A 26319-nucleotide genomic window follows, 5' to 3' on the forward strand; every position below is an offset into this window, starting at 1 on the left:
ATCAAATCTAAGAATTGGTAAGCTGCCATATAGTAAATGTTTGCTTTTGGGTTTAAACCCACTTTAAACCTGAGCTCCGGGCAAAAAGCTATATACAGAAGAAATACCTTTATGATAGCTCTTTTACCTGTCAAAGATTTTGAATGTCTGTACATCCAGTCCTGCTATTTATTCAGCTCTGCCACACATCACAGCTCTGTTTGGTAGAGAAGAAAACATTATTTCTCTTACGTCCTCCGACAGTCGCCGCCTCATCATATTCGTCACAATGGGGTAATTGACCTTTCTCCGTAGGAGTAGCTAGGCAACAGAATATGTCAATATTAAAGCTTTTAACATATCCCACCCCCAGGGGGTGGTCCCCTCAGTCAATACCCTCCTGCTTCCTGTTCCATACCTCAGTTTCATTGACTAGCTGTTAGGAGTTAGCTGGCTGTTTCTGTGCTGGGGCATTTTGTCTCAGCCTTTATCTTCTTTTTGATTTTATTTGAGTTTTTTTCTCTCTCTTTACTTAGCTGTTACTTTTGTCAGCATTAGTTAGTTCTTCTGATGAAGAGGATCTTGCGGGCTGGGTCTCGGGCTGGCCCCACTGGTCGCAGGTTGTGGGCCAGTGGCTTCCCAGCCTGCCATCGAGCGTTCAGTCAGGTATTTTTTCCTGGCATTGGTGAACAACCCATCCCTGTTCGCTGCAGGGATGCTGTGGTGAGGTGGCTACCTCACTGGACGCCATGCGGTTTCGCACCGCAGTTCTACTGCGTCTTCGCTGCGACTCTCCCTGTCACATGTGCAGTGGCTTGATCGCTTGTGCAGGTTCCCCACGCCATTCAGAAGGTAAGTGTACTCTGTGTGGGGACCTGTCTGTTTGGTGGGTGTCAGTCTGGGACTGTGTAACCCTGCATGTCTGTTCACACTGTGGGACTCCCTGTCTGGATGCTGCTGTGGGCTGCAAGGAGGGGGGCTGTGATACACTGTTCTGTGTTACTAACTGTGTGATTTCTCTGTGTGACATGCTATATGTTGTAGGGCATGCTGTGGTACATGTGTGTGCAACATGGCGGGCCGCTGCTGCGGTCCGCCATTTTAATGTTAACTACAGGCTTATGAGGGCTTCTCCTATACGCTGGGAGCGGCGGTTTTGGCGCCAAACGCCGCCATTTTGGCGGCGATCGCTCCGGGCCTCATGTAGCACTGCAATTACCTCCTCCCCCGGTGGCCATTTTCTTGTAGCCTTCCATAGGCTTTATAGGAGTGGCTTCTGGTACATCACTTCCTTTTCCCTGGGCACACTGATCGATACAGCAGCAGCAGTGATCTCTCCAGGTTTTTATCCTCCTTAGTCCTATGTCCTTGCCTAAGTTTGTAGTTTTCCCTGTGGGGGTCGACTTGTGCAGGGGTGTGTGAGCGGTGGGCTGTGCTCGCCGCGCTTTTAAAGGGGCAGTTACCCTTTTTTTTTTTCTCCTATACACTTCTGGGGGCATGGATTCTCAGGAAAGCAAATTTCCTCCCCCTTTACTGGGTGGTCAAGGGGCTGCTGCTGTTTTCCCTGAGGGGGGCGATTTGGCCACAGTTGTGGCTAACCTGGCTGCTCAGGTGCAAATGCTTGTGGCTGCTCAATCCACTAAACGGCCCAGAGTTTCAATATCCTCTGATTCAGAGGGCGAAGGTGATGGGGCTGCTATGGCTGGGGTCCCCTTATCGGGGTCCCGTTCGCCCCTGGACTTTGCAGGGTCGGAGGGGGATGCAGAGGTTGAGGGGGTTGATGATTCTCCCCCTGGCTCGTCTGAAGAGCTTGCAATCATGGATGAATTGGTTGCTTCTATCAAACAAACGCTGCATTTACAGGATGAACCGTGTCCACCTGCCGTTCTGGCTTCTTATGGGACACAGCGGAGGCGCAAAACATTGCAGGTTTTTCCTTGAACTGAGGATTTTCAGCACGCTGTTAGTGAACAATGGCGCAATCTAAAGAAGCCTTTTGCTGTGCCGAGTAGGTTCAAGCTGCGTTATCCCTTCACACCCGCCACTGATGAACGTTGGTGTGTGCCGCCTCCGGTAGATCACGCGGTGGCGGTTTTGAATAAATCTACTGCTGTAAAGGTTAGGGAACCTCAATCAGGTTCAAAATAGATTTCTTGCTGCTGGATCTGATTAAATAGGTAATTAGAGTGCATGCACAGGGATATCATAGACTGACACACATTGTTCAGGTAAATGATACTACTTTTATTTCTAATGGACAGTATATTATATAGTTAGTAGGCGGTGTCATATGTTGGTACGCCATAAGCATAATATTAGCATAATACTGATTATTTGCAGCTTTCTGATTAGTCAGGTCCGTTATAAGGTGGTCCCTTTCGAGTTCATGAATGTTATCTTCTTTTGAAGGCACTGTGCCAAGGCTCCATCTTTCTTTTCACGTTCCATCTTGGTGGGTGGGGGCGAGTAGGTATCTAGTAATGGCCATTTTGAGTAAGGACGACAGAGGAAAAATATATATACATGTAGAGAAGAATACACATAGAAAAATAGACATTTTGCTTAATTCACAAGTGTTCATCACATTCCTTCACAAGCCCCCCTAAAATGGCTATTTTTCTTCTGTCCCTCATACTAAAGTGCCTACTCACCTGGCCCAAACTCCTCCGGAACTTTTTTAGGGCTGTACATAGAGAAGAGCAGTAACTAGTTCACTACCCCCCTCGATACAGCCTGGAGAGGGCAGTTAGGTGCTATCTATCCCTACAACCCTATAGAACTGTGAAATTATGAACAGGGAGTGACTGTAGAGGGGTGAAGGGTTTGTCCTCTTCCATCATAAGGTGGTCTTCTTCTTCTTGGTGGAGAAATGTAGGTGTGCTATTGTCTACAGCTTTGCTCATTAGCTTCTTTACAAATGTTTGAATACAGCATACAATCAGGGCTAAAAGAACTAGGATTATCAGTACTGTTACTCCTATCTGGGCGAGCGCCTTCTGCCACCCACTCATCCAGCTAAAATATTGATCCCAAGGGTCTGTAATACCGGAGTTCTTCTTCAACTCAAATGACAGATCTTCCAATTTCTTTATAGCTAGAGTAACCTTACCATTTGGACCAGTGTTGTCAGGAAGGTTATTATGGGGAGCAAAGACTCAAAACCAGCTTTTACCTGATCCCTAGCTTGTAATTCATCTGGGACCCCCCTTGGGACTCCTATGGCATCTATGTACACATGAGGATCAAAGCTTCCAGAGGGAGCTGCTTGCTTCCTCCTGTGGTTGGGTGCTGAGTCAGTGTATTTATCAGGGGTATTATACTACAAAGATCAAAAAAAATAAAAAATAAATAAATAAACGTAACCACTTATGTGCTGGATGAATTGTACCAAAATGGTAGTGACACCATTTGTCTTAGTGATGGCCGCCCGTTTAAGTACCTGTTTTGGTGATAATCACCTGCTGAGCTTTTATCAAACTTGTAAGAAAAAAGGATATACAGCACAATCATTGTGCTGCCAGCAGGATCTTGTCTTCAGGAGATTGGGCTTTCTTGCAGTGAAAGGCGTGTATCCAGGTGCTTCGTATCGGGGATCAAGTGAATTTTTCCTTGTGTATTTCTTCACTAACACCCAATCTCTGGAGGAAAATACTCGAGAATGGATATTAGTTAAGGCTTTAGACTAATATGTAACATAACAAGTTAACATATCAGATTGTAACTGCGACTGCTGTGGGGAGTAACAGCCAAGTCTGGGGGCTGAACCAAACAAAATGGGTGTGTCTGACACTGAACAGGGCAATAGGCAAACTGTCTGGTCAACTCATGTTAGTCTCTTGGGCCATCTTTAACATCCTGTTCTTTAGAATCCCATTCATCCTTTCTACCTTCCCACTACTTTGAGGGTGGTATGGGGTGAGTAAAGCCAACTGAACTCCCAGTGCTGCCCAAATCTCTTTTTGTTAGGGTTGCTGTGAAAGCTGGGCCCTGATCGCTCTCTATCACCTCTTGGACCCCAAATCTACGTACTATCTCACTAAGGCGTTTTTTCTTTTTAGCCGTGGTTCTAGCTTTCATGTTTGTGACTGCGTAAGGGTTTTTCCAAATGTTTCTGCGATGTCTTTTCAGTCCTCCCCATCTTTCGTATTCTTCTCCTTTGACGATCCATTCCAGCTTTTCATCTGTGTAGGCTGCCTTTGCATAGAAGCTAGGTATAGTCTGTCAGATGGCACCTGCACTGCCAAAGGCATCTGCACTGAGGATTCACTCTGCTCTTCAGCCGCTTCGGCTGTTTTTCGTTGGTTTGGCCACTTTATCCGCCAAGTGGTTTCCCCTGGCTTCTTGAGAATTCAGCTTGCCATGTGTTTTAACCTTCAAGACAGCCACTTGTTCCGGTAGAAGTAGTGCATCCATTAAATCTTTGATAGCAGGGCCATGTTTCACCGGTGTTCCGGCCGCTGTAAGGAACCCTCTACTCCAAGGGCGTATCTTGAGTCTGTGTAAATGTTGGCTCTTTTGCCTTCTGCTATCTTGCACGCTGCAGTGAGGGCTTGAAGCTCTGCTTCCTGGGCAGATACAGTTGGTGGTAATGCTTCTGCTTGTAGGATTTCAAATTCAGAAGTCACAGCATAACCTGTGTGGTACTTGCCTCCTTCATCTGCATATCTAGAGCCATCCACAAAAAGCATGTAGTCAGGGTTTTCCAGAGGAATTTCACTCACTGTAGGGAGATATGAGGTTTCCAAGCACATCATTTCAAGGCAGTCATGTGGAGTGTCATAGGGGTTTCCTTCTTCACCTTCTCCTTCTCCCCCCTCGAAAAATGGCAGAAGGGTGGCCGGGTTGAGAGTGAGACACCTTTGGAGGGTCACGTTGTCCGGAAGTAGGAGGGAGATTTGCAGCCGTAGATGTCTGGCCGTGGACAGGTGTCGGAGTTGCACCTGATTTAAGATGGCAGCAATGTCATGTGGTGCCAGAAGAAGCAGGGGGTGTGCTAAGACAAGGTCTGAAGTTTTGTCTAAGAGTGCTTGGGCAGCAAAGACAGCCCTTAGACAGGAAGGACCATGTTACGCCACCCCAAAGTATGAAAGGGGTTACAGTCGTCTAGGATAATCCACTCCCAAACACCCGGACAGCTATCGACCACTCCAATCCGCCATACATGAAGCACATCAATAATTCCCCCCCAAGTACGAGACAAGGCTCTGTAGTGAGGTTTGATCAAGAGTAACTCTCTTCTCTTTTATTGCAAGAAACACACACTTATATATACTTTGAGAATACCACATGAACAATGACTGTGTAATTATAGCCAGGTGAGCTCATTAACATGCTTATCAATAGTCTCAGACTCTATTAACATACTGTCCTATTTTAGACAAAAGCACTGAGTTAATCAGTAGACATTCTTTAGGAGGGGGCTGCTGGAAGCAATCCCCCCCTCAATCTGCAGCTAATACCCATTGAATTTGCAGACATAGTGACAACCTCTTTAAAGGAATTTGGAGCGTAGCAGCTAAAACATAGGGGAACAAAGTCTTTTAAAGCCTGGTCCATAGTCCAAAGGCAGCAGGCGGGCAACCAGGCTCCTCCAATGCAATGGGGCAAGATTGGTCTCGTCACATCTCTCCCCCTTTCCAAAAAGACTAACAGGGTACCTGACCTCCTGCCGGTCAGTGCCCTCGTTAGTCCAGCAGCCCACCCACAAAGCAGAAAACACAGTACAGCCCACCCACAATAAATGGTCACTACACCTGGGTAGAGGAGAAATTTGTCCATGTCCAGGTGCCTCACCTTGGCTGGGTGGGAGACTGGCAGACTGCCTTGGTGGGTTGCTGAGTGGGCAGAGACCAGCGGTACTCTGCCCTGGTGCCAGCGCTACCACAGAAGTAGCCTGGTTGGAGACGGGTTGTTGGAGGGGGAGACCGACTGTCTCCCCTTTAGATACACCACCATGCTGCTGTGGCGGAAGACCGACTGTCTTCCCTTTGGCTAAACAGCCCTGTTGCTGGGGGTCAGGACCGACTGTCCCTACCCCCTGTGCTGTGAGTGCAGAGACCACGGTCCCATCTGCACTGTTGGGGGGCTTACTGTCTCCCCCTGGTATGTTAAGCTGCTGCTGTGGGATGGAGACTGGGCTCCCAATTCCCAATAGCTCAATCTGCCGCTGGGGGACAGGACCAACCGTGTCTGCCCCCTGTAAGTCAATCGGCCGCTGAGGGATGGAGACTGCGCTCCCAATTCCCTGGATATCACTCTGCCAATGGGGAGAGGGGGTAACAAGCTCCTCTCCCAAATATACTTCCAGCCCCTGGGGAGGGAGACCGACTGTCTCTGCTCCCAATACAGTGTCCTGTTGCTGAGGAAAGGAGACTGGGCTCTCTGTTTCCTGCAGGACACTCTGCTGCTGTGGGATGGAGACTGAGCTCCCAATTCCCAACAAATCAATCTGCTGCTGGGCGACAGGACTGACTGTCTCTGCCCCCTGTAACTCAGCCTGCCGCTGGAGAATGGAGACTGGGCTCCCAATTCCCAATAAATCAGGCTGCCGCTGGGGAATGGAGACTGGGTTCTCCTCTTCCCTTAACTGTACCTGCCGCTGGAGTTCCTCCCAACGTGCCAGCTGGCCCTCTCTCTCTGCCCTGTCTAGCAGAGTCCCGAACACTAAGTTCTTCGCGAACCGCTTGGATCTCTCCAGTGGATTGGGTCCGAAGAAGCTCATCCGTAACCACATCATACGGTCATATTCTTTCAGAGAATATCTGTACTCCACTGCTGGTTCCATGCTGGTGCTGTCAGGGTCGCTGTACTGGGACATGCGTTGCCCTCAATTGTAAAATCCAGAGCAATGGTGTCCCCTGTAGCTGTCCTTCTGGCTGTAGGATCGATCCCGTCGCTTGCCACCAATTGTTACGACACCCCAAAGTATGAAAGGGGTTACAGTCGTCTAGGATAATCCACTCCCAAACACCCGGACAGCTATCGACCACTCCAATCCGCCATACATGAAGCACATCAATAATTCCCCCCCCCCCAAGTACGAGACAAGGCTCTGTAGTGAGGTTTGATCAAGAGTAACTCTCTTCTCTTTTATTGCAAGAAACACACACTTATATATACTTTGAGAATACCACATGAACAATGACTGTGTAATTATAGCCAGGTGAGCTCATTAACATGCTTATCAATAGTCTCAGACTCTATTAACATACTGTCCTATTTTAGACAAAAGCACTGAGTTAATCAGTAGACATTCTTTAGGAGGGGACTGCTGGAAGCAATCCCCCCCTCAATCTGCAGCTAATGCCCATTGAATTTGCAGACATAGCGACAACCTCTTTAAAGGAATTTGGAGCGTAGCAGCTAAAACATAGGGGAACAAAGTCTTTTAAAGCCTGGTCCATAGTCCAAAGGCAGCAGGCGGGCAACCAGGCTCCTCCAATGCAATGGGGCAAGATTGGTCTCGTCACAGACCACCTCTAGCCACGGGGTCAAGACGGCAAGAGTAGTAACCAATGGGTCTAGTCCGCCCTCCATATTCCTGAGCCAGGACCCCTGTGGCGTGGCCATTCTTCTCCGACACAAACAGTTTGAAGAGTTTCTCATAATCTGGAAGGCCCAAAGCAGGAGCTGTGGATATTGCTTGCTTCAGCAGAATAAAATTGTCCAGGGCCTCGTTTGACAGGGTAAATGGCACGGACTTGAGAGCATCATAGAGTGGTTGCATGAGGATGGATGCATCAGGGATCCATGCCCTGCAGTAAGATATGAGTCCAAGAAAGGCTTGCAGTTGTTTAGCTGCTTTTGGTGGAAGAATATCCTGGATTGCAGCTACTCGGTCTAATGTGATATGTCTTGTACCTTTAGAAATGCAGTGGCCTAAAAAGGTGATAGTCTTGGAACACCACTGTATTTTCTCTTTGGAGGCCTTACAGCCTTGTTCTGCAAGGTAGCATAGAAGACTTTCTGAAGTTTCTTCAGCAGTGGGGTAGTCATCTGCATAGAGGAGAAGAGTCACTGTAGGTTGTTCCTGTTGCCAGGTATCAGGAACAGAGGTTATGGCTTTGGCAAATTGACTTGGAAATCTTGGACCATTCTGTATTTCTCTGGTTCACCTTTTGGGATCCGTTTCTTCACTGAGAACAAAGGTGTGTTGCATTCAGAAGTACAGGGTAGCAAAGCACCATTAGACACAAGGGTCTCAACCTGTTTTGAGATAGCTTCGGATTGAGCTAGCTTCAACGGGTCCAGTCTCTCTGGAGGCGTGATTTTCTAGGTAGGAGTGCCCCAGGTTTTAGTTGCACCATGACTGGCGGTACTTTAAAGTGATCGATGTCTTCCGGTTCAGTGGACCAAAGGCATGCAGGGATCCTGCCAAGTACTTCAGTGGTACTGAATTTGGAGTTGTCGCTTCACGGAGTGTCTTCATGAGAGGCAGAGAACACAAGGCAGATGAGTCTTCTAAGGATAGGGGAGTATGTAGCTTCACTCCTCCTTCGGGCGTAAAAAATAATTGAGGCCTGTAGTCCGGACAGCGAATCAGCTCCTAAGATGCAAGGGGCATGTAGAAGACACCACAAATCTGGCAAGCAAATCAGGAAATGTCCCCACTTAGATTGGCTCAGTAAGAGGACTAGGTACATTTCTTGTAGCTGTACTATCCTGTGGTATAGGGGCATTGGCTGTGTTTCTGGGTCAGGCAGACTTGTCATTAAGGTCGCTGTTTGTGATGGGGTTAAATCATCGGGTGCGCTTGTCACCTGCGGTTGGTCGTCCCAGTCGGATGTGTCATCATCACTAGTATATTGGACCTGTAATCCAGGGAGGATGGGAGTGTTAGAACAGGGAGAATTTGATATAGGCCTTTGTTAGGCCTTCCGGGTATACCAAGATGGCCGTCTGCAGGAACTGTACTGGGCGGGGCAGGAAGTGAAGACTTGGCTGCACCAAGATGGCCGTTTGCAGGAACTGTACTGGGCGGGGCAGGAAGTGAAGACTTGGCTGCACCAAGATGGCCGTCTGTAGGAACTGTACTGGGTGGGTTGCGTTTGAGTAGGAGTGGTGTGAAGATAATGGGCGTCAGGCGGAGAGTAAGGACCCTCCCCTTTATTTCTCCAGACGCCATTATAGGGCGGGGGCTTATTGTCTTTACGATCGACTTGATAATACTCATACATGATGCAATTTACAACCTTGATCGTCATCTTTCTTAGCTTCTACGATCCATCATTCGTTATGCAAGTTCTTAGCTGTTCTCACACAACATTCCTTTCTGTTCTGTTATCAGCGTATGCTGCTACTCCTATGGTTGCTCTGCAGCCTGTCAGCACTTTTGTTTGTTTGAACTCACAAACTTTCCCTTCTCTGGTTTGCGAATATGCTGATCCATATTCCTCCCCCCCCCCTCTCTGGGCCACCCAGCTCAAATGCAAGGTCCCTTACTCTTTTCTGTTCTCCTGCCGCTGTCTCAGCTGACGGCCGGAGGGGTCAGTACTGGTAACCAATCGCTTAACTTGATTTAAAACTTTTGGCTGTGTGCCAATTTTCAAAACTCAGACCAGGGGTGACCAGAGCTGATCAGAGGTTCCCCTCCTGGAATAGATGATGCCCCCTAAATATCTCTCAAATATTATAAGCAGATATAGAGTTAATCTAATTTGAAACTGTTGGCTCTGTGCCAATAGGGTTCAATGGTCACACTAATTGCGGTAACCCTTTCTGTCCAAAAATAAATTCTATAACTATTTCAGGAACAAGAAATATTCACAGTTGAACCCCCCCTTGGTAAATAGCCAATTTTCAAAATGTTTTTGTCCCAGAGTTTCCTTTTACATAGGGACCCATTTGCAAAATGTAAGTTCTCATTATCTCTAATTCCATAAAAAAAAAATAGCCTCAAAACATCCAGCCAACTACGGCAAACTGTGTTTCCAGATAAAAACTGTTTTTTTTTTTCTGAGACTTATTGTCCTCCAAACTCCGCGCAAGGAGTGACCCCCTCGCTTTCTCACGAGAGAAAAAAAGTATGCCAGCTGCACGCGTGGGGGTTTACCAGCTAACAACAGTGCTAGTCTCAGATAGAAGAGGAAAAAAAAAAAAACTGTCAGGGACGCACAGAAGAGAAGGAGGGGGGTTGAACTGAAAAAAAAAAAAAAAAAAAAAGACAAACTCAAAACGTAACCCCTTCCTCTCTCTGTCTCTCTCTCTCTCTCTCTGTTGCCCGTAGCAACCTCAAACCTGACTGTATTTATCTGTGTAACAATGTACGTTTAATTTCACAACACACACAGAACAAAACATAACTCCTGTCGTGTCTCTCTTGTCATGTGACCTCAACAACTGAGTTTAACCCTCAGGAGATCCTTCGAATCAGTCAACCTCCTACCCGTCCCGTAGGACGTATGTTGTAAGGTCCATCTTTTCAAGGGCAGACAGCTCACTTGAATCCAAGGCACGCTTACAACTAGTGTATCAGCCTATTGAGACACACTTCAAGCAAAACGACAGACACTGAAGACATTACTCCTGCCTACCCTAGTGTCGGGCATCCACCTGCAGCCGGGCTTTCCCCTCAGAGGATCCTTCAAATCAGTCAATCCCCTAAGTTACCCGTCCCGTAGGACGTACGTTGCAAATATCCGTCTTATTCAAGGGCAAAACAGCTCACTTGAATCCAAGGGCAAAACAGCTAACTTGGTGACACACAAATGCAACCTTCCAGCCTGCAGAGACACACTCCACTCAGGATGGCAGACACTGAACAAACAATATACAGCCAGCAGAAATCTTACGGCGGGTTAATAAAAACAGCCCCAGGTGAGGATTACCCACCTTTTGAAACGTCTTTCGAAAAGCACCTGAGATCTGCGATTAAGATAAGACAGAAACAAGTCGTACAGTGGTAAGGTAAAAGTACCTACCGTACTCTCAGGGGTGCGCAAGTCCCTCTTGGTCTGTCTCATCCAGTCGCCAAACCTCCTACGCGGCTTTTCGGCAGACGAACACCTGAAGCCCGACGTTGGGCGCCATTTGTAAAGGTTAGGGAACCTCAATCAGGTTCAAAATAGATTTCTTGCTGCTGGATCTGATTAAATAGGTAATTAGAGTGCATGCACAGGGATATCATAGACTGACACACATTGTTCAGGTAAATGATACTACTTTTATTTCTAATGGACAGTATATTATATAGTTAGTAGGCGGTGTCATATGTTAGTACGTCATAAGCATAATATTAGCATAATACTGATTATTTGCAGCTTTCTGATTAGTCAGGTCCGTTATAAGGTGGTCCCTTTCGAGTTCATGAATGTTATCTTCTTTTGAAGGCACTGTGCCAAGGCTCCATCTTTCTTTTCACATTCCATCTCGGTGGGTGGGGGCGAGTAGGTATCTAGTAACGGCCATTTTGAGTAAGGACGACAGAGGAAAAATATATATACATGTGGAGAAGAATACACATAGAAAAATAGACATTTTGCTTAATTCACAAGTGTTCATCACATTCCTTCACACTGCGATTCCGGCAGAGGATACCCCGGTGTTCCGGGAACCTACGGACAGGAGACTGGAGTCTCTTGCCCATCATACTTACTCGGTTACCGGTTCCATGCTAAAAGCTATTTTTGCTTCCCTTATGGCAGCTCAGGCTGTCGCGGATTGGACGCAAGTACTCAGGCGCGTCCTGGTGGCTGATTCTGCCCCGCCGACGACTTTGGCAATGGTGGATCAGATCCATCAGGGGGTCATGTATTTGTGTGATGCGGAATTGGATGTAATTCCTTTGGCTGCACGTGTGCACAGCGTGGCGGTGTTGACACGCCGTTTGCTTTGGCTAAAATGTTGGTCTGTGGACCAATCGTCTCGCAAGACTTTGGCTAATTTGCCCTATTCGGGATCTCGTCTTTTTGGCGACTCGCTGGATACGCTGATTAAGGGGATCTCTGGGGGTAAGAGCACGCTCTTCCCCCAATCTCACAAGGCTATGGGCGCTCAAGGTAAGAAGCACGCTTCGTTTAGGCCCCCTCAGGGGTCCTTTCGTGCCTTTCGGTCGCACTATAAGGGCAAACCCTTCAAGGGTCAAGGCTCCCAAAAGAAACCGTGGGCAGGTAAGCAGAAGTCCGGCCAGTCCGGTTCCGCTGCCCATAACAACGCGGCCTGAAGGGACGCCCTCACCCAGTTCTGGGGTGGGGGGACGTTTGCTCGGTTTTCTTCAACCCTGGCTGGCCCGCGTTCGGGACAGGTGGGTTCAGGAGATCGATCGATCCGGGTACAAGATCGAGTTCCTGTCTCAGCCGGCGAACAGGTTTTTTCCCTCAAACCTTCAACTGTCTCCAGAGCGTTTGCGGGATCTGCACCTGGCGGTGCAGGACCTGCGGGCTCAGGGAGTGGTGGTTCCGGTGCCTCATCGGGACAGATTTCGGGGGTTTTATTCAAATCTGTTCACTGTGCCCAGAAAGGAGGGCAAGGTACGTCCAATTCTGGACTTGAAAGCTCTGAACCGTTTTGTGCGGGTTCGCAAGTTCCGCATGGAATCACTGCGCTCGGTGGTGGCTGCTCTAGTTCCAGGAGAATTCATGGCCTCCATCGACTTGAAGGATGCGTACCTACACATCCCCATTTTCGAGGGTCACCAAAGGTACCTTCGTTTTGCCATTGCGGAGGATCATTATCAATTCGTGGCGTTACCCTTCGGTCTCGCTTCGGCTCCGCGGGTTTTCACCAAGGTGCTTGCACCGGTTCTGGCCTTACTGAGAGCCCAGGGTATCTCAATCCTGGGGTATCTGGACGACATTCTGGTTCAGTCTGCGACCAGTCAGGGTCTGGTGAAGGACCTGTCCGTCACGATGCAAACTCTGCAGGAGTTTGGTTGGACGATAAACTTTCCAAAATCGACGCTGTGCCCGTCGGTTCGTCTTCCCTATCTGGGTATGATTCTGGATTCGGTTCAGGCAAGAGTCTTCCTACCGGAAGACAAGCTCAAAACGCTTCAGGACGAAGTCAGATCCCTTCGGGAAATTCCGTGCTCATCCCTTCGGACGGGCATGAGGTGTTTAGGTTTGATGGTCTCGGCTTTCGAGGCGATTCCATTCGCCCAGTTTCACACGAGGGATCTCCAGGCGGAGATCCTGTCCAGGTGGGACGGGCGACCACAATCTCTGGATCTTCAGATATCGTTGAGTCCTCGCACGAGAAGCAATCTTCTGTGGTGGCTGCAGTCCCCGGCGGTGTCGGGGGGCAAGTCTTTTCTTCCGCTTTCGTTGACGGTGATCACCACGGATGCCAGCCTGTTGGGCTGGGGTGGTGTTCTGGGCGTTCTATCCGCCCAGGGAACTTGGTCGGAGGAGGAATCTTCCCTTCGATCAACATTCTGGAATTGCGGGCGATAAATCTTTGCCTCCAACGCTGGACGGACAAGCTTCAGGGCTGTCCGGTTCGGGTTCAGACGGACAATGCCACAGCGGTGGCCTACATCAACCACCAAGGGGGCACCAGGAGTGCTCGAGCGGCTCGGGAAGTGGCCGACATTCTGTCTTGGGCCGAGACGCACGTCCCGGCGATAACGGCAGTTCACATTCCAGGGGTGGACAACTGGCAGGCGGATTATGTGAGCCGCCAGACTCTGGACCAGGGGGAATGGTCGCTCCACCCGGAGGTTTTCCAGATGTTGTGCGCGAAGTGGGGTCTTCCGGATGTGGACCTGTTCGCGTCTAGTCTGAACAACAAGGTGGGAAGGTTCGTGGCAAGGACGCGCGATCCTCGGGCAGACGCGTCAGACGCGTTAGTGGCTCAGTGGCATCAGTATCGGCTGGTTTATGCATTCCCACCAATTCAGTTGCTGTCCCGGTTCCTTCGCAGGTTGTCCTCTGAACCAAAAACGGTGATTCTGGTGGCGCCAGACTGGCCTCGCCGGTCTTGGTACGCAGACCTCGTGAATCTGGCGGTCGACGCTCCATGGCGTCTGCCTCTTTGGGAAGATCTTCTGTCTCAAGGACCGATATTCCATCCTGCTTTACAGTCGCTGGCTTTGACGGCCTGGCTGTTGAGACCGAGGTCCTGAAGGATAGGGGTCTCTCTCCGGAGGTCATTCATACTTTGATCAATGCTAGAAAGGCCTCTTCGGGGAAAATATACTACCGTACTTGGAAGGCCTATTTTGCCTGGTGTGAGTCCAGGGGGTATTCCCCTCGCTCATACTCGGTTTCGAGAGTGTTGGCTTTTCTTCAAACGGGCGTGGACCGGCGTTTGGCGTTGGCCACGATTAAGGGTCAGATTTCTGCTCTGGCTGTTCTTTTTCAACGCCCTGTGGCGTCTAATTCTCTGGTTGGCATCTTTGTTCAAGGGGTGCGACACCTGGTCCCTCCTAGGAGGGAGCCTTTGCCTCCATGGGACTTGAACCTTGTTCTGTCCATGTTACAACATGCTCCTTTTGAAAAAATCAGGGAGATCTCGTTGCCTCTGTTGTCCAAGAAGGTCGCTTTTTTGGTGGCGATCACTTCGGCTCGCAGAGTTTCGGAGCTGGCGGCTTTGTCCTGCAGGTCTCCGTATCTGGTACTCCACTTGGATAAGGTGGTCTTGCGACCTAATCCTTCTTTTCTTCCGAAAAGGATTTCGGAATTTCACCTCAATGAGGACATTGTCTTGCCTTCGCTTTGCGCGGAGCCTAAGCATCCGAAGGAGGTGGCCTTACATTCTTTGGATGTTGTTAGGGCGATCAGGGTTTACCTGAATTCGACAAAATCCTTCCGCAAGACGGATTCTCTCTTTGTCCTTCCTGAGGGACCTCGGAATGGCATGGCGGCGTCGGCTTCTACCATCGCCAAATGGATCAGACAGACCATTGAGCAGGCATATGCTTTGAAGGGGAAAGTTCCTCCTATGCCTGTGAAGGCGCACTCTACTAGATCTCTGAGTACGTCTTGGGCCTGTCATCATCGGGCTTCTGTGGCCCAGGTGTGTAAGGCGGCGACTTGGTCGTCCGTTCACATCTTCTCAAAGTTCTACAAAGTGGATGTTCAGGCATCGGCAGATGCTTCCTTTGGCCGCAAGGTTCTTAGTGCGGCAGTACCTTAAGGTCCCTTGTTTTTTGGGCCCTTGGCTGTTTGGGATGTTTTTATCCCTAGGTTATTTGTTTTTCCTGGGTTGTTGCTCCTGTTGAGCAAAGTTTTTTTCATGCTGTCCTGCTGGTTTCCTTCCTTTGGTAAGGTTACTTTCTCTGATGTGGAGACTGCGTTGCCTTAGGCGCGGCTGCGTTTCCCACCCCTCATGTTTGCACTGCTTTGGGACGTCCCCATCGTTACGAATATGAAGAGGCGGCGACTGTCGGAGGACGTAAGAGAAAATGGAATTTTTGTAAAATCTTACCTGTAAAATTCCTTTCTCTGAGTCCTCCGACAGTCGCCGCCCCCGCCCCTCTTTTGGGGTTTGGCTATGTACTCTACTGCTATTCCACTGAAACTGAGATATGGAACAGGAAGCAGGAGGGTATTGACTGAGGGGACCACCCCCTGGGGGTGGGATATGTTAAAAGCTTTAATATTGACATATTCTGTTGCCTAGCTACTCCTACGGAGAAAGGTCAATTACCCCATTGTGACGAATATGAAGAGGCGGCGACTGTCGGAGGACTCAGAGAAAGGAATTTTACAGGTAAGATTTTACAAAAATTCTGTTTTTTCTTTGCTGCAGTTCAGGTCTTGACCCTTCCCCAAGCCCCAAGGTCTTGTCCCTCTAGCCTGTGATTAGACAGTGGAAGGATAAGCAGCAGACTGATAAGCTTACCCCTCGGTCACTCTGGTCTCTCCTCCAATTAGCATGTACAGTGGGTAAAATAATTATTTGATACCCTTCAGATTTTGTACATTTGCCCACTTATAAAGATATGAAGGGTCTTTAAAGCGGAGTTCCGGCCTCAAAATCGTCTTTGGGCCATCCGCTTGCTGAGTGTCACCTGTAAAAGAAATGGATAGTCACGATTTTTTTTTTTTTGTTTACTTACCTTAATATTGAAGAAAATATACTCACCTTTCTTCCTCTTCCTCCCTCTGCGGCCCGTACCGTCACTTCCTGCTTGCATTGATTCCTGGGAGCAGAACGTCATCGCTCCCAGGAATCAATGCGCCTGCACCGGCCCGCTCTTCAGTTCCGGTGCAGGCAGCCTGAAAATTTATGGGAGAGGGGTCCTATGGGGTAGGAGCAAGGGCGGGGCTAGCAAAACGTATGCTGCCTTGGAAGTCTGTCTGGAAACTTATTTTACTCACTGAACTGCAACTCAATTTATAACATTTGTGTCATGTGTTTTTTCTGCGTTTTTGATTGGTATTCTGTCTCTATCATATAAAATACACCTATGATAAAAATTCTAGACTCTTTATTTCTTTGTAATTGGGCAAACTTACAAAATCTGCAGGGAATCAAATAATTATTTTCCTCACTGTATCTTGTTAGCACATTTAGGCCCCTTTCACATGGGCATTGCAATCTGATCCGCCTGTCTTTTTTTCAAGCGGACCGGATTGGATGCTCCATGCAGCCCTATGGAGCAGCAGGTGTCAGAGGAGACATCTCCGCTGACACTCCTGCTAGCCTATCCGATCCTGTCCGTGAAATCTGGATGGATGGAAACCCTATTTTGCATCCGCCTGGAGGATCGGATCGGATGAGAACGGACAGGCGGTCCGTTCTCATCAGGTCTCCCATAGAGGAGACTGGAAAAGAGAAATGGACAGAGGGCGCACCAGCCTAGCGCATTATCTTTAAAACAATTTATTTTAATAGACATGTATACACATTATACTCACAAAACAATTATGAAACACGGGCAATAAGCAATGAGGGACCACCAGGGGACTCCACTGGGCATCCTTAGCTGCCGCAGGCCGTGGAAGGATGTAGACCTCCAAAAAAAGGCTTACGCATTTCGGGGGGGTTCCCCATTCATCAGAGTTACATAGAGGAGAGTGGGGATCTGACAGCTCCGTCTCTACACACAGAGCAGAGATGGAGCTGTCATCCACTTGCTCAGCGGGGATCAGTGGATCGATTCCCCGCTGAGCAGAACGGACATCGTCAGGCGCACCACCCGTGTGAAAGGAGCCAAACACTGCAGCACAACTGAATGGCTGCTTGTGCTGCTTCTCCCTCTCCTAGGTTGAGCTCTGCAAGGCTTATAATGGATCACATTTAGGTACTTTAAAAATTACATTTAATGATGTAATATTACAGAGATTAATTATTATTTTTTTTAAATGTACCTGGAGTTCAGCATAAATCAGGGTTATTTAAATGTTGTAGCAATGAAAAGCATAGCAAAATAACACATCAAATGTGTAATGTTTCATCCTCATATTTTTACTGTAATTAGAGGACCTAATTTTCAGAAATTGGGGGTTTCATTTACTTCTGTTGTGTGTCTGCTGCTTTCTCACTGTCACCCCTAAATCATTTATTTTGTATCTAGAGCTTTTAGAAATAATTCTGTAATTTATGTATTCAGGCTGATTGTGTGTGTGAATAGATAAGATGACCGGTCTGTATTTCTGGATTCTCCTTGTAGAGAATAATACATGAGCACACTGCTCACCCCCCTTTCCCTCATAAATAATACAATGTTTTCCTGCTGTATTTGAATGATTTGTCGCTGAACAATATAATTTTATATGTAAAAGACAAATTAGGCGTTGGAATGAGGCCTTTTACCTTATCGTTTTTTTTTTTGTAATGTTGCCGCGAGTAAATAATTACATTCCAGCTGACAATGTGAAATTCTTATCGCTGGTCCTGCACAAATATTCTCCCCACTTATCAGACTTGATCACAGAAAGGAATGAACTTCTACACAGTGATTTTATCGGGATGATTTAAATATGTTCCGTTCTGTGGGAATCCTTGAGGTGTGTTTAGCGGCGCATAAGGCCAAACTGACGCAGGTTTGGTTCAGTGTGTGGGCGTCTCAACAGTTAAAGTTTTATTAATTTCTACAGTGAGTAAACTGTGGCAAAGTGCTCCAAAGTCATGTAGTTGCGAGGTGGTAGGTGGTCACATGTAGTGTAAATTCTATTCCATGTAAACTGGTTATAGGACATTTTTCTAATACTTGTCATTCCACCCAAAATTAATATCCTGGTGTTTGCTAAATGCTGGGGAGTTAAGTCTCATGAAAGTATCTTCTCTCTCTTAGGCACTCTATTGGTGAGATCCCTGCACCGATTTTCCATGTTTCCACATCTTATACATCACATTATGAGGGGCTCCTGCCATATCTGTGCTGAGTTCTCAGATTTGCTTACCTGCTGTGACCATTATGGGGGCTCCCACAATCCCTAAACTGAGTTTCTGGGTCTGCAGGTGTTGTGCCTGCTGTGCCAATTCTAAGGGGTTCTCCCCATCCCTGCGCTGAGCTCCCACCTCTGCACACCTGTGTCAATTATGGAGGTTTCCACCATGCCTGCACCAGGTTTCTGGGTTCCCACCATGTATGCACTGAGTTACTGGGTCTGTACACCTTCTGTGCCCATTATGAGGGGTTCCGGCGATAACGGTGCCAAGTTCTCAGGTTGGCGGGCCTAATGTGCCCATTATGAGGGGTTCCCACCATCCATTCACTGAGCTCCCAGATCTGCACACCTGCTGTGCCCATTATGTGGAGTGCCAACCATCCCTATGCTGAGTTCCTGGGTTTATACACCCTCTGTGCCTATTATGAGGGGGTTCCCACTATCTCTGCAGTGAATCCCTGGGTCTGTACATCTGCTGTTGACATCACAAAGGCTTCCCACCAATCATACTAAATGTTTATTTTATTTTAGGTTACGTTCACATGTTAGCGGCAACATCGCACATCGTTTGGGGTGCCATTGCAAATCAACGGCAACGCACAGGCGTCCCGCGATTTGCAATGATTTCCGGATCGCGGGCAGAATCGCGGTGATTCTGCCGCGGTCCGCTACGCTAACATGTGAACGTAGCCTAATGGATGATGCCACAGAAGAATTTAGAACTGTACAACCCAACCAGGAGTTTCTGGTGTTACTGTGTTACTGTCAAGCTTGCAATGTTCCCTCTCTTTCAGGAAACCCTGACTGAAGTCATAACTCCTTATCACTTTATCCAAAAAAAAAAAATGATTTTAGATGCACTTCATCTCCATCTTGGGGAGATACTTTTTGGCCTATATACATTACAGACCATGCATTATCTCTTAGATTTGGGAGATTGAGAAGAATGTGTATGTGTTTTAGTCGTCAGAATTGCAGTTGCAGTTTTTCTCATCCATTATGGACCGATGATGCGGTTTGATATTGTATTGACCTCTGACTCCTATCTTTTCTTTTCCAGCCTGCCAGTGCAATGGGCACAGCACGTGTATCAACAACAATGTGTGTGAGCAGTGCAAGAACCTCACAACGGGTAAACACTGCGAGACCTGCATGCCTGGGTACCACGGTAACCCCACAAATGGTGGCGAATGCGAAGGTGAGTTACACAGGTTATCCTTTCATCTGCCATGCCTGACTTCTTCGTGTGACGAGTGGTCGATGATGTTGATTGAGCACAGGCTGGTGACATGTATGGTACCTTCATTTAAGGAGATGATACCTTGTTGAGGAATTTGGTATGATTGGGGAATGTTGAGGAACGCAGTTCTTGGGAAGAGGGACCGTTGGAATAAAACATACATTGTACTGATTTTTTTAGGGGTGCTTCTGTCAGTGGTGTCAGCTTCACACGCTTTTCTTGTTCAATAATTTTTATTGCAGATATAGCAAAAGTTTACAGTAGTACAAACGCACCTAGTCTGCCCACCCAGGGGCTTTGACTGGCAATATAGAGAACATACGTAAATGTACGTACAAAGCATAGGTGAAGATGGGAGGGCCTCCTTCTCAAACAGGCACAATTAAACCGAAACAAAACATATATGTATTTTGAGGAAAACCCCATAATTTGCCAAAGTAGCCAGGACATATATGTCAAAGACCCCTTAGTAGGTAGTCATGGAAATCAATCGTATGTAGTCCTGGACATCAATAAACAACTAAAGAGGGCTGAAGAACCCATTAAAAGAAAGGGAACAGAAAAACAAGACGAGAGAACGGTAAAAGCAAAGTAAGTGGGAGAAAGGAGTGGTAGGAACCCGGGTTGGCTTGCGACACCAATTAGAGTAGAACCACGCTTGTCAGGGGAAGGTCAGGGAAAGCATACGTCAACCATGATTGCCATATTTTAAGGGACTTAGCGTTTGTGTCATGAAGAATAACAGACATTTGTTCATTAAGCATCATGGCCGTCAAACTGTCCCTCACTCCCTGGAAAGGGACTGTAGGTTTCTTCTAGGCCTACGCAATTGTCCTTTTGGCTGCTATAAATAAATAGGATGCAATCTTTTGTTGAAGATCGATTAAGCCCAGAATGGGACAGTGCAGCAAAGCAAATTTAGCCTCCGCTTCACACACCTTTGATACTATTGAGAACTATTTAGGTGCAGTTGACCTGCTTCAAGTGGTTATGGAAGTGTAAAATCTGTCTGACACAAACAAAAGCCTGCTAATACAGGCCTTTACTGTTGTCTAACCTTATTTGTTAATTATTTACTGTATTTGTCCATTTAATAAATACAGTGTGATCCTGCCAGTACATTGCCCCTTGCTCTGCAGAATGACAATGTTATCTCTCTAGTGATAATTTGACTGCAGCAGTGTCACCTTTCGCAGCTTTGTTCTGATGGGGGCTGAAAAGGAAGGTTATCAGCATTATCACTTGGTGACCTATGTCTGCCAAAGGCAGGAGTAGGGATCCTAGGAGGCGCTCTACGATATTTTCTCCAGGCGCTTGGTTCCCTTTTGGATCATGCCCCTAGCTCCTACGAAGTGAATACCTTGGCCATCTAACCATTTACATTATTATTATCTGCTGTTTACCTTTGTAAATATGCACAGACATAGTTGATGAAATGTTTAAAGTCTAATAAGAGCTCCAAACAACGGGTCTGGGAGTCCAACATATTTAATATTGGTATTAGATCATAATGGGAAAACATGAAACCGCCAATGCATTTTAGGAGTTAGAAGATCTCCTCTTTTTTTAGAGCTACAAAAGCGATAAAAAATTTGTTGTAAAATCCTGTATATCCTAAAATCTTATAAGGATCTAGTTCATATTAAGGTATAATTGCTTGTCTGAGACAACAGGAATTTACATGGCATCTGTGAACATCCAAGATGCATATCTGCATGTTCCTGTGTCCCAGTGTCTTAGCACTTCTGCTTACACTTTTCGGAACTCAAGGCATCCAAGGCACAGACTATCTATTCTAGACAATTTTCCATGAGCGTTCTAGTCAGTAGGGGAAATCAAATTTACCATCAACATCTTGGAACTCTGAGTAGTCTGGTTGACCCTGCAGCACTAGACCCCCCTTCTGAAGGGACAACCAATCAGGGTGTAGTCAGATATTGCTGTGGCTGGGTAGCCTACATGGACCATCAAGGGGCCACTGGGGGTCTGGCTGGCTTAAGGGAAGCAAACCAGATAATCTCATGGACAGAAACTCACTGTCTAGTGATCTCTGCAGTCCACATCTAAGGAGTGGACAAGGGGAAAGCAGATTACCTCAACTGTGCAACTGCATGGATTAAGAAGATTGGGACCTTCATCCAAATATCTTCAACCTGATATGCCATAAATGGGGAAATCCAAATGTGGACATCCTAGCCTCTGTTTCTTGGCAGAACCAGGGATCTTCTAGCTCTAACTTTGGATGCCTTAATAATGTCCTGATTTCAGGTCAGGCTATTTTACACCTTCCATTTAGACCGTATTCTGCCTAGTCTGCTCTATAAAATAATGCTGATCCTAATTGCACCAAACCTGACCCAGAAGAACATAGTGCACAGAAATACTCTGACTTCTAGCACACAACCCCTTGCCTTTTCCCAATAGAGGTGCACATCTTCACTGGTCTCACCATTCGATTTGAATACGATTATCCTGTCAACTATTTGGTTCAATTTTGCAAAGCATCACAATTACTGCCCATGGTTTTCATCAACATTCCACAGCCCTCCTGCACATTCCACAGCCCTCCTGCACATTCCACAGCCCCCCTGCACCTTCCACATTTCAGAGTCCCCCTGCACATTTCACAGCCCCCTTTACATTACACAGCTCCCCTTTACATTATACAGCCCCCCTGCACATTACGCAGCCCTATGGGTGTCCCTCTTATTATATGGTGGCAGCCTGTCTCATCATGTCTTCTCTGTTTATGGTGGTTGTTCTATATCTGTCATGGTGTTCTCTTTCTTCCCCACCCCCATGTCCCCTTCTATCCTCTCATTATATGATGGCAGTCTCTTTCTCTTCCCTATAATAGTTCCCCCCTCATTGTGTTTCGTCTCCTCCAAAGCAGTCTCCCCACCCCACCCTTGTCCCCCTATTGTATGGTGGTTACCTGTCTCTCCCCCCTCACACTCCCTTATGCAGTCTCCCACTGCACAGATGTCTCCTTCCCTGCATGTGTCATCCCTTAAGGTCCTCTCTCTACCCCTGTACAGGTCTCACAGTGGTCACATCCCCTTCCCCCATGTTCTGTCCTCGCTGTATATGGTGGTCTTATTGCCCCCAATATTCTGTCCTCACTGTATACAGTGGTCTCAATCCCCCCTATGGTCTGTCCTCGTTGTATATGGTGGTCTCATTCCCCCCCATGTTCTGTCCTCGTTCTATATAGTGGTCCTATCCCCCTCCCCCATGTCATCTTTTTTCCTCTCATTATAGGATGCCATTCTCACCCCTGTATGGTTCTCCTCTCATTCTGTGCTGTCAGTCCCCCCTTTGCCCTCTCTGTACATTTCTATCTCCTCCCCCCCACTGTCCTCCTACACACATGTAGCCCCACCTATCTAGCCCCCCCGCCGCCGCAAGGCATGATGGAAAAAGAGAGGCAGTGCACACTGTGATGACGTCAGGTGCGCAATCACGATGTAGCTGTTCTCTACATCGATGCAGAATGGTTCCAGGCTGCACCGTGATGCGCCAATTATTTCCAACACCCTACTTCCCAAAAGGCCAAATCTGCTATCTATAGTCCCTCTATTCCATCGTACTTCTCAGTCTCTGGTTTTATAGGCATGGAAGTTAAAACCCAGGCCTTAAAGATAGAGGTGTTTCCGAGGCTGTGATTCTTACCTTTCTAACAGCAAGAAAAGCCTGTCTCAGGAAAAAAGAACTATTACCGTACCTGGAAATTCTTTTTTTCCTGGTGTAAATACTTAAAATAACATAGAATATTCTGTTTTCTGTTAAGTCCTCCTTGCAGCACCCTGTGCTTTCTGTGAATTTCAACATGTTTCTCTTTGCCCTGCAAAAACCACCCTTTGAACTTAGCAGATGTTCCTCTAAAGCAGTGGTCACCACCTCATGGACCACTAAACTATTTTGAATCTCGCAGACCACTAACATGAATTTTACATGCCTTATACACCCAATGCTCTAGCTCTCTGCCCCCCCCCCCCCCAAACCTCCTTATTCAGCCATGTGCTCAAGCATCGTGCTCTCTCCTGCAGTCTGTAAACAGCCCTGCTGTTGGAAGTCCCCTCCTTCTTTACATCCTACTCTGCACTACTCTCGGTGCTTCCCTCTGAGTTCACAGGAGCTGGAACTACAGAGGAACTGCAGAGGAGGCGTGGGGTATCAATGTGTGCTGACAGTATTGACAGTCAGCACGCATTGAGAACAACACTGGAAACAACCTTGGGTGGTATACACTCACCGGCCACTTTATTAGGTACACCTGTTCAATTGCTTGCTAACACAAAGTGCTAATCAGCCAATCACATGGCAGCAACTCAATGCATTTCAGCATCTAGATGTTGTGAAGATGACTTGCTGAAGTTCAAACCGAGCATCAGAATGGGGAAGAAAGGGGATTTAAGTGACTTTGAACATGACATGGTTGTTGGTGCCAGACTGACTGGTCTGAGTTTTCTTTAAAACTGCTGATCTACTGGGATTTTCATGCACAACCATCTCTAGGGTTTATTTTGAATGGTTAAAAAAAGAGAAACTATACAGTGAGCGGTAGTTGTGTGGCTGAAAATGTCTTGTTGACGATGGGGAGAATGGGAAAACAGGTTTGAAATGATAGAAAGGCAACAGTAACTCAAATAACCACTCGTTACAACCAAGGTATGCAGAATACCATCTCTGAATGCACAACACATCAAACCTTGAAGCAAATGGGCTACAGCAGCATCAGACCACTCCGGGTGCCATTCCTGTCAGCTAAGAACAAGAAACTGAGGCTACAGTTTGCACAGGCTCACCAAAATTGGACAATAGAAGATTGGAAAAACATTGTCTGGTCTGATGAATTTCGATTTCAGCTGCAATATTTAGATGGATGATGTAATGGTGTGGGGGATATTTTCTTTGCAGACTTTGAGCCCATTAGTACCAACTGAGCATTGTTTACCCACTTCAATACAGGGCACTTCCACCCCCTTCCGGCCCAGGCCAATTTTCAGCTTTTAGCGCTGTTGCATTTTGAATGACAATTGCACGGTTATGCAACACTGTACCTAAACCAAATTTATGTCATTTTTTTCCCCACAAATAGAGCTTTCTTTTGGTGGTATTTGATCACCGCAAAGTTTTATCTTCTTTGCTAAACAAATAAAAAACCCCGAAAAGTTTGTAAAAAAAAAAAAAGTTTTTTTTTGTTTGTTAAAAATTTTTGTAAATAAATACGTTTTTTCCTGCACTGATGAGCACTGATGAATCACTGATGGGGTGGCACTGATGATGAGACACTGATAGGCGGCACTGATAGGCACTGATAGATAGCACTGATATGCAGCATTGATCAGCACTGATGGGCACTGATAGGCGGCACTCATGGGCACTAATAGGCGGCACTGATGGTCACTGATAGGCAGCAATGATGGGCACTGGTGGGTGGTACTGATAGAAGCCAATGGTGGGCACTAGTGGGTGGCACTGATAGATGACAATGATGGGCAGCACTGATGAGGAGGGCACTGACAGGCACCCTGAGCACTGATTGGCATCCCTGGTGGCATGGGGGGGCATCCCTGGTGGCTATGGGTGGGCAATCCCTGGGGGCTATAGTGGCATCCCCCAAGGGTCTTCACTGGTAAGCAATGCTCTGATTACCAGCACAGACCCCCCCCTGTCAGGAGAGCCGCCGATCGGTTCTACTCTACGAGTGCCTGTCAGGCGCGAACTAAAGAAAGCCGATCAACGGCACTTCCTATTTACTATGTGATCAGCTGTGATTGGACACAGCTGGTCACATGGTAAAGAGCCTACGTCATAGGCTCTTTTCCAGGATCAGAAATGCAGTGTGTCACAGTGAAACACCGCACCACCGATCGCCGCTCTGCGCGTCCCATCCTGCTGGACGTCATATGATGCCCAGTCGGGATTGAGCAACCACTTTGCCTACCTGAGTATTGTTGCTGACCATGTCCATCCCTTTATGACTACAGTGTACCCATCTTCTGATGGCTCCTTCCAGCAGGATAATGCACCATGTCACAAAGCTTAAATCATCTCCCCACTGGTTTCTTCACCATGACAATCAGTTTACTGTAATCCAATGGCCTCCACAGTCACCAGATCTCAATCCAATAGAGCACCTTTGGGATGTAGTGGAATGGGAGATTTGCATCATAGATGTGCAGCCGACAAATCTGCAGCAACTGCGTGCTGCTATCATGTCACTATGGACCAAAATCTCAGAGGAATGTTTCCAACACCTTGTTGAATCTATGCCACAAAGAATTATGACAGTTCTAAAGGTAAAAGGGGGTCCAACCCAGTACTAGAAAGGTGTACCTAATAAGGTGGCTGGTGAGTATACATCTGCCATCTATCCCTGGGAGCCACTAACATTTTCTCATGGACCATCAGTGGTCCGTGAACCACTGGTTGGCCACCGCTACTCTTGAGAATCTCTCCAGCAAAATAGCTTTTTGATCTCCATTATGTCTGTCTGATATGTTTCTGAATTGGCACGCCATTGCCTTTCCTCATATTTCACAATGACAGGGTTGTCCTAAGCTCAAGTCCATCCTTTCTCCCCAAAGTGGTTTCAGTATTCCACCTCAATAAGGACATTGTCCTACCAATTTATGCCCTGCACTTGAGCATCCAATGGAAATCTCTCTACGTTTGACACAGTCAGAGCCATTAGGTTATACCTCACAGATACTACTGCAATCAGAAAAACAGATTCCATGTTGTTTATCCTGTCCTCGGGACCTCGCATGGGACACCTTGCTTTAAAGTCCACAATCACACAATGGCTAAGGAATCTGA

The 26319-nt window shown here is 47.2% G+C and overlaps 1 protein-coding gene across 1 annotated transcript in view; it reads left to right on the forward strand.

The window, feature by feature from the left end:
* The window catches only part of ATRNL1 (attractin like 1), a 1075574-nt gene that overhangs the window by 434196 nt on the left and 615059 nt on the right, over positions 1-26319 (forward strand). Inside the window, exon 19 of the mRNA XM_082267948.1 lies at positions 19315-19452. Within this exon, the coding sequence (XP_082124074.1) occupies positions 19315-19452 (138 nt within the window). The remainder of the gene's footprint in view (positions 1-19314; positions 19453-26319) is intronic.

This window comes from Pelophylax lessonae (assembly GCF_965119305.1).
Source record: "Pelophylax lessonae genome assembly, chromosome: 9".
In the NCBI taxonomy this organism is placed as follows: Eukaryota; Metazoa; Chordata; class Amphibia; order Anura; family Ranidae; genus Pelophylax; species Pelophylax lessonae.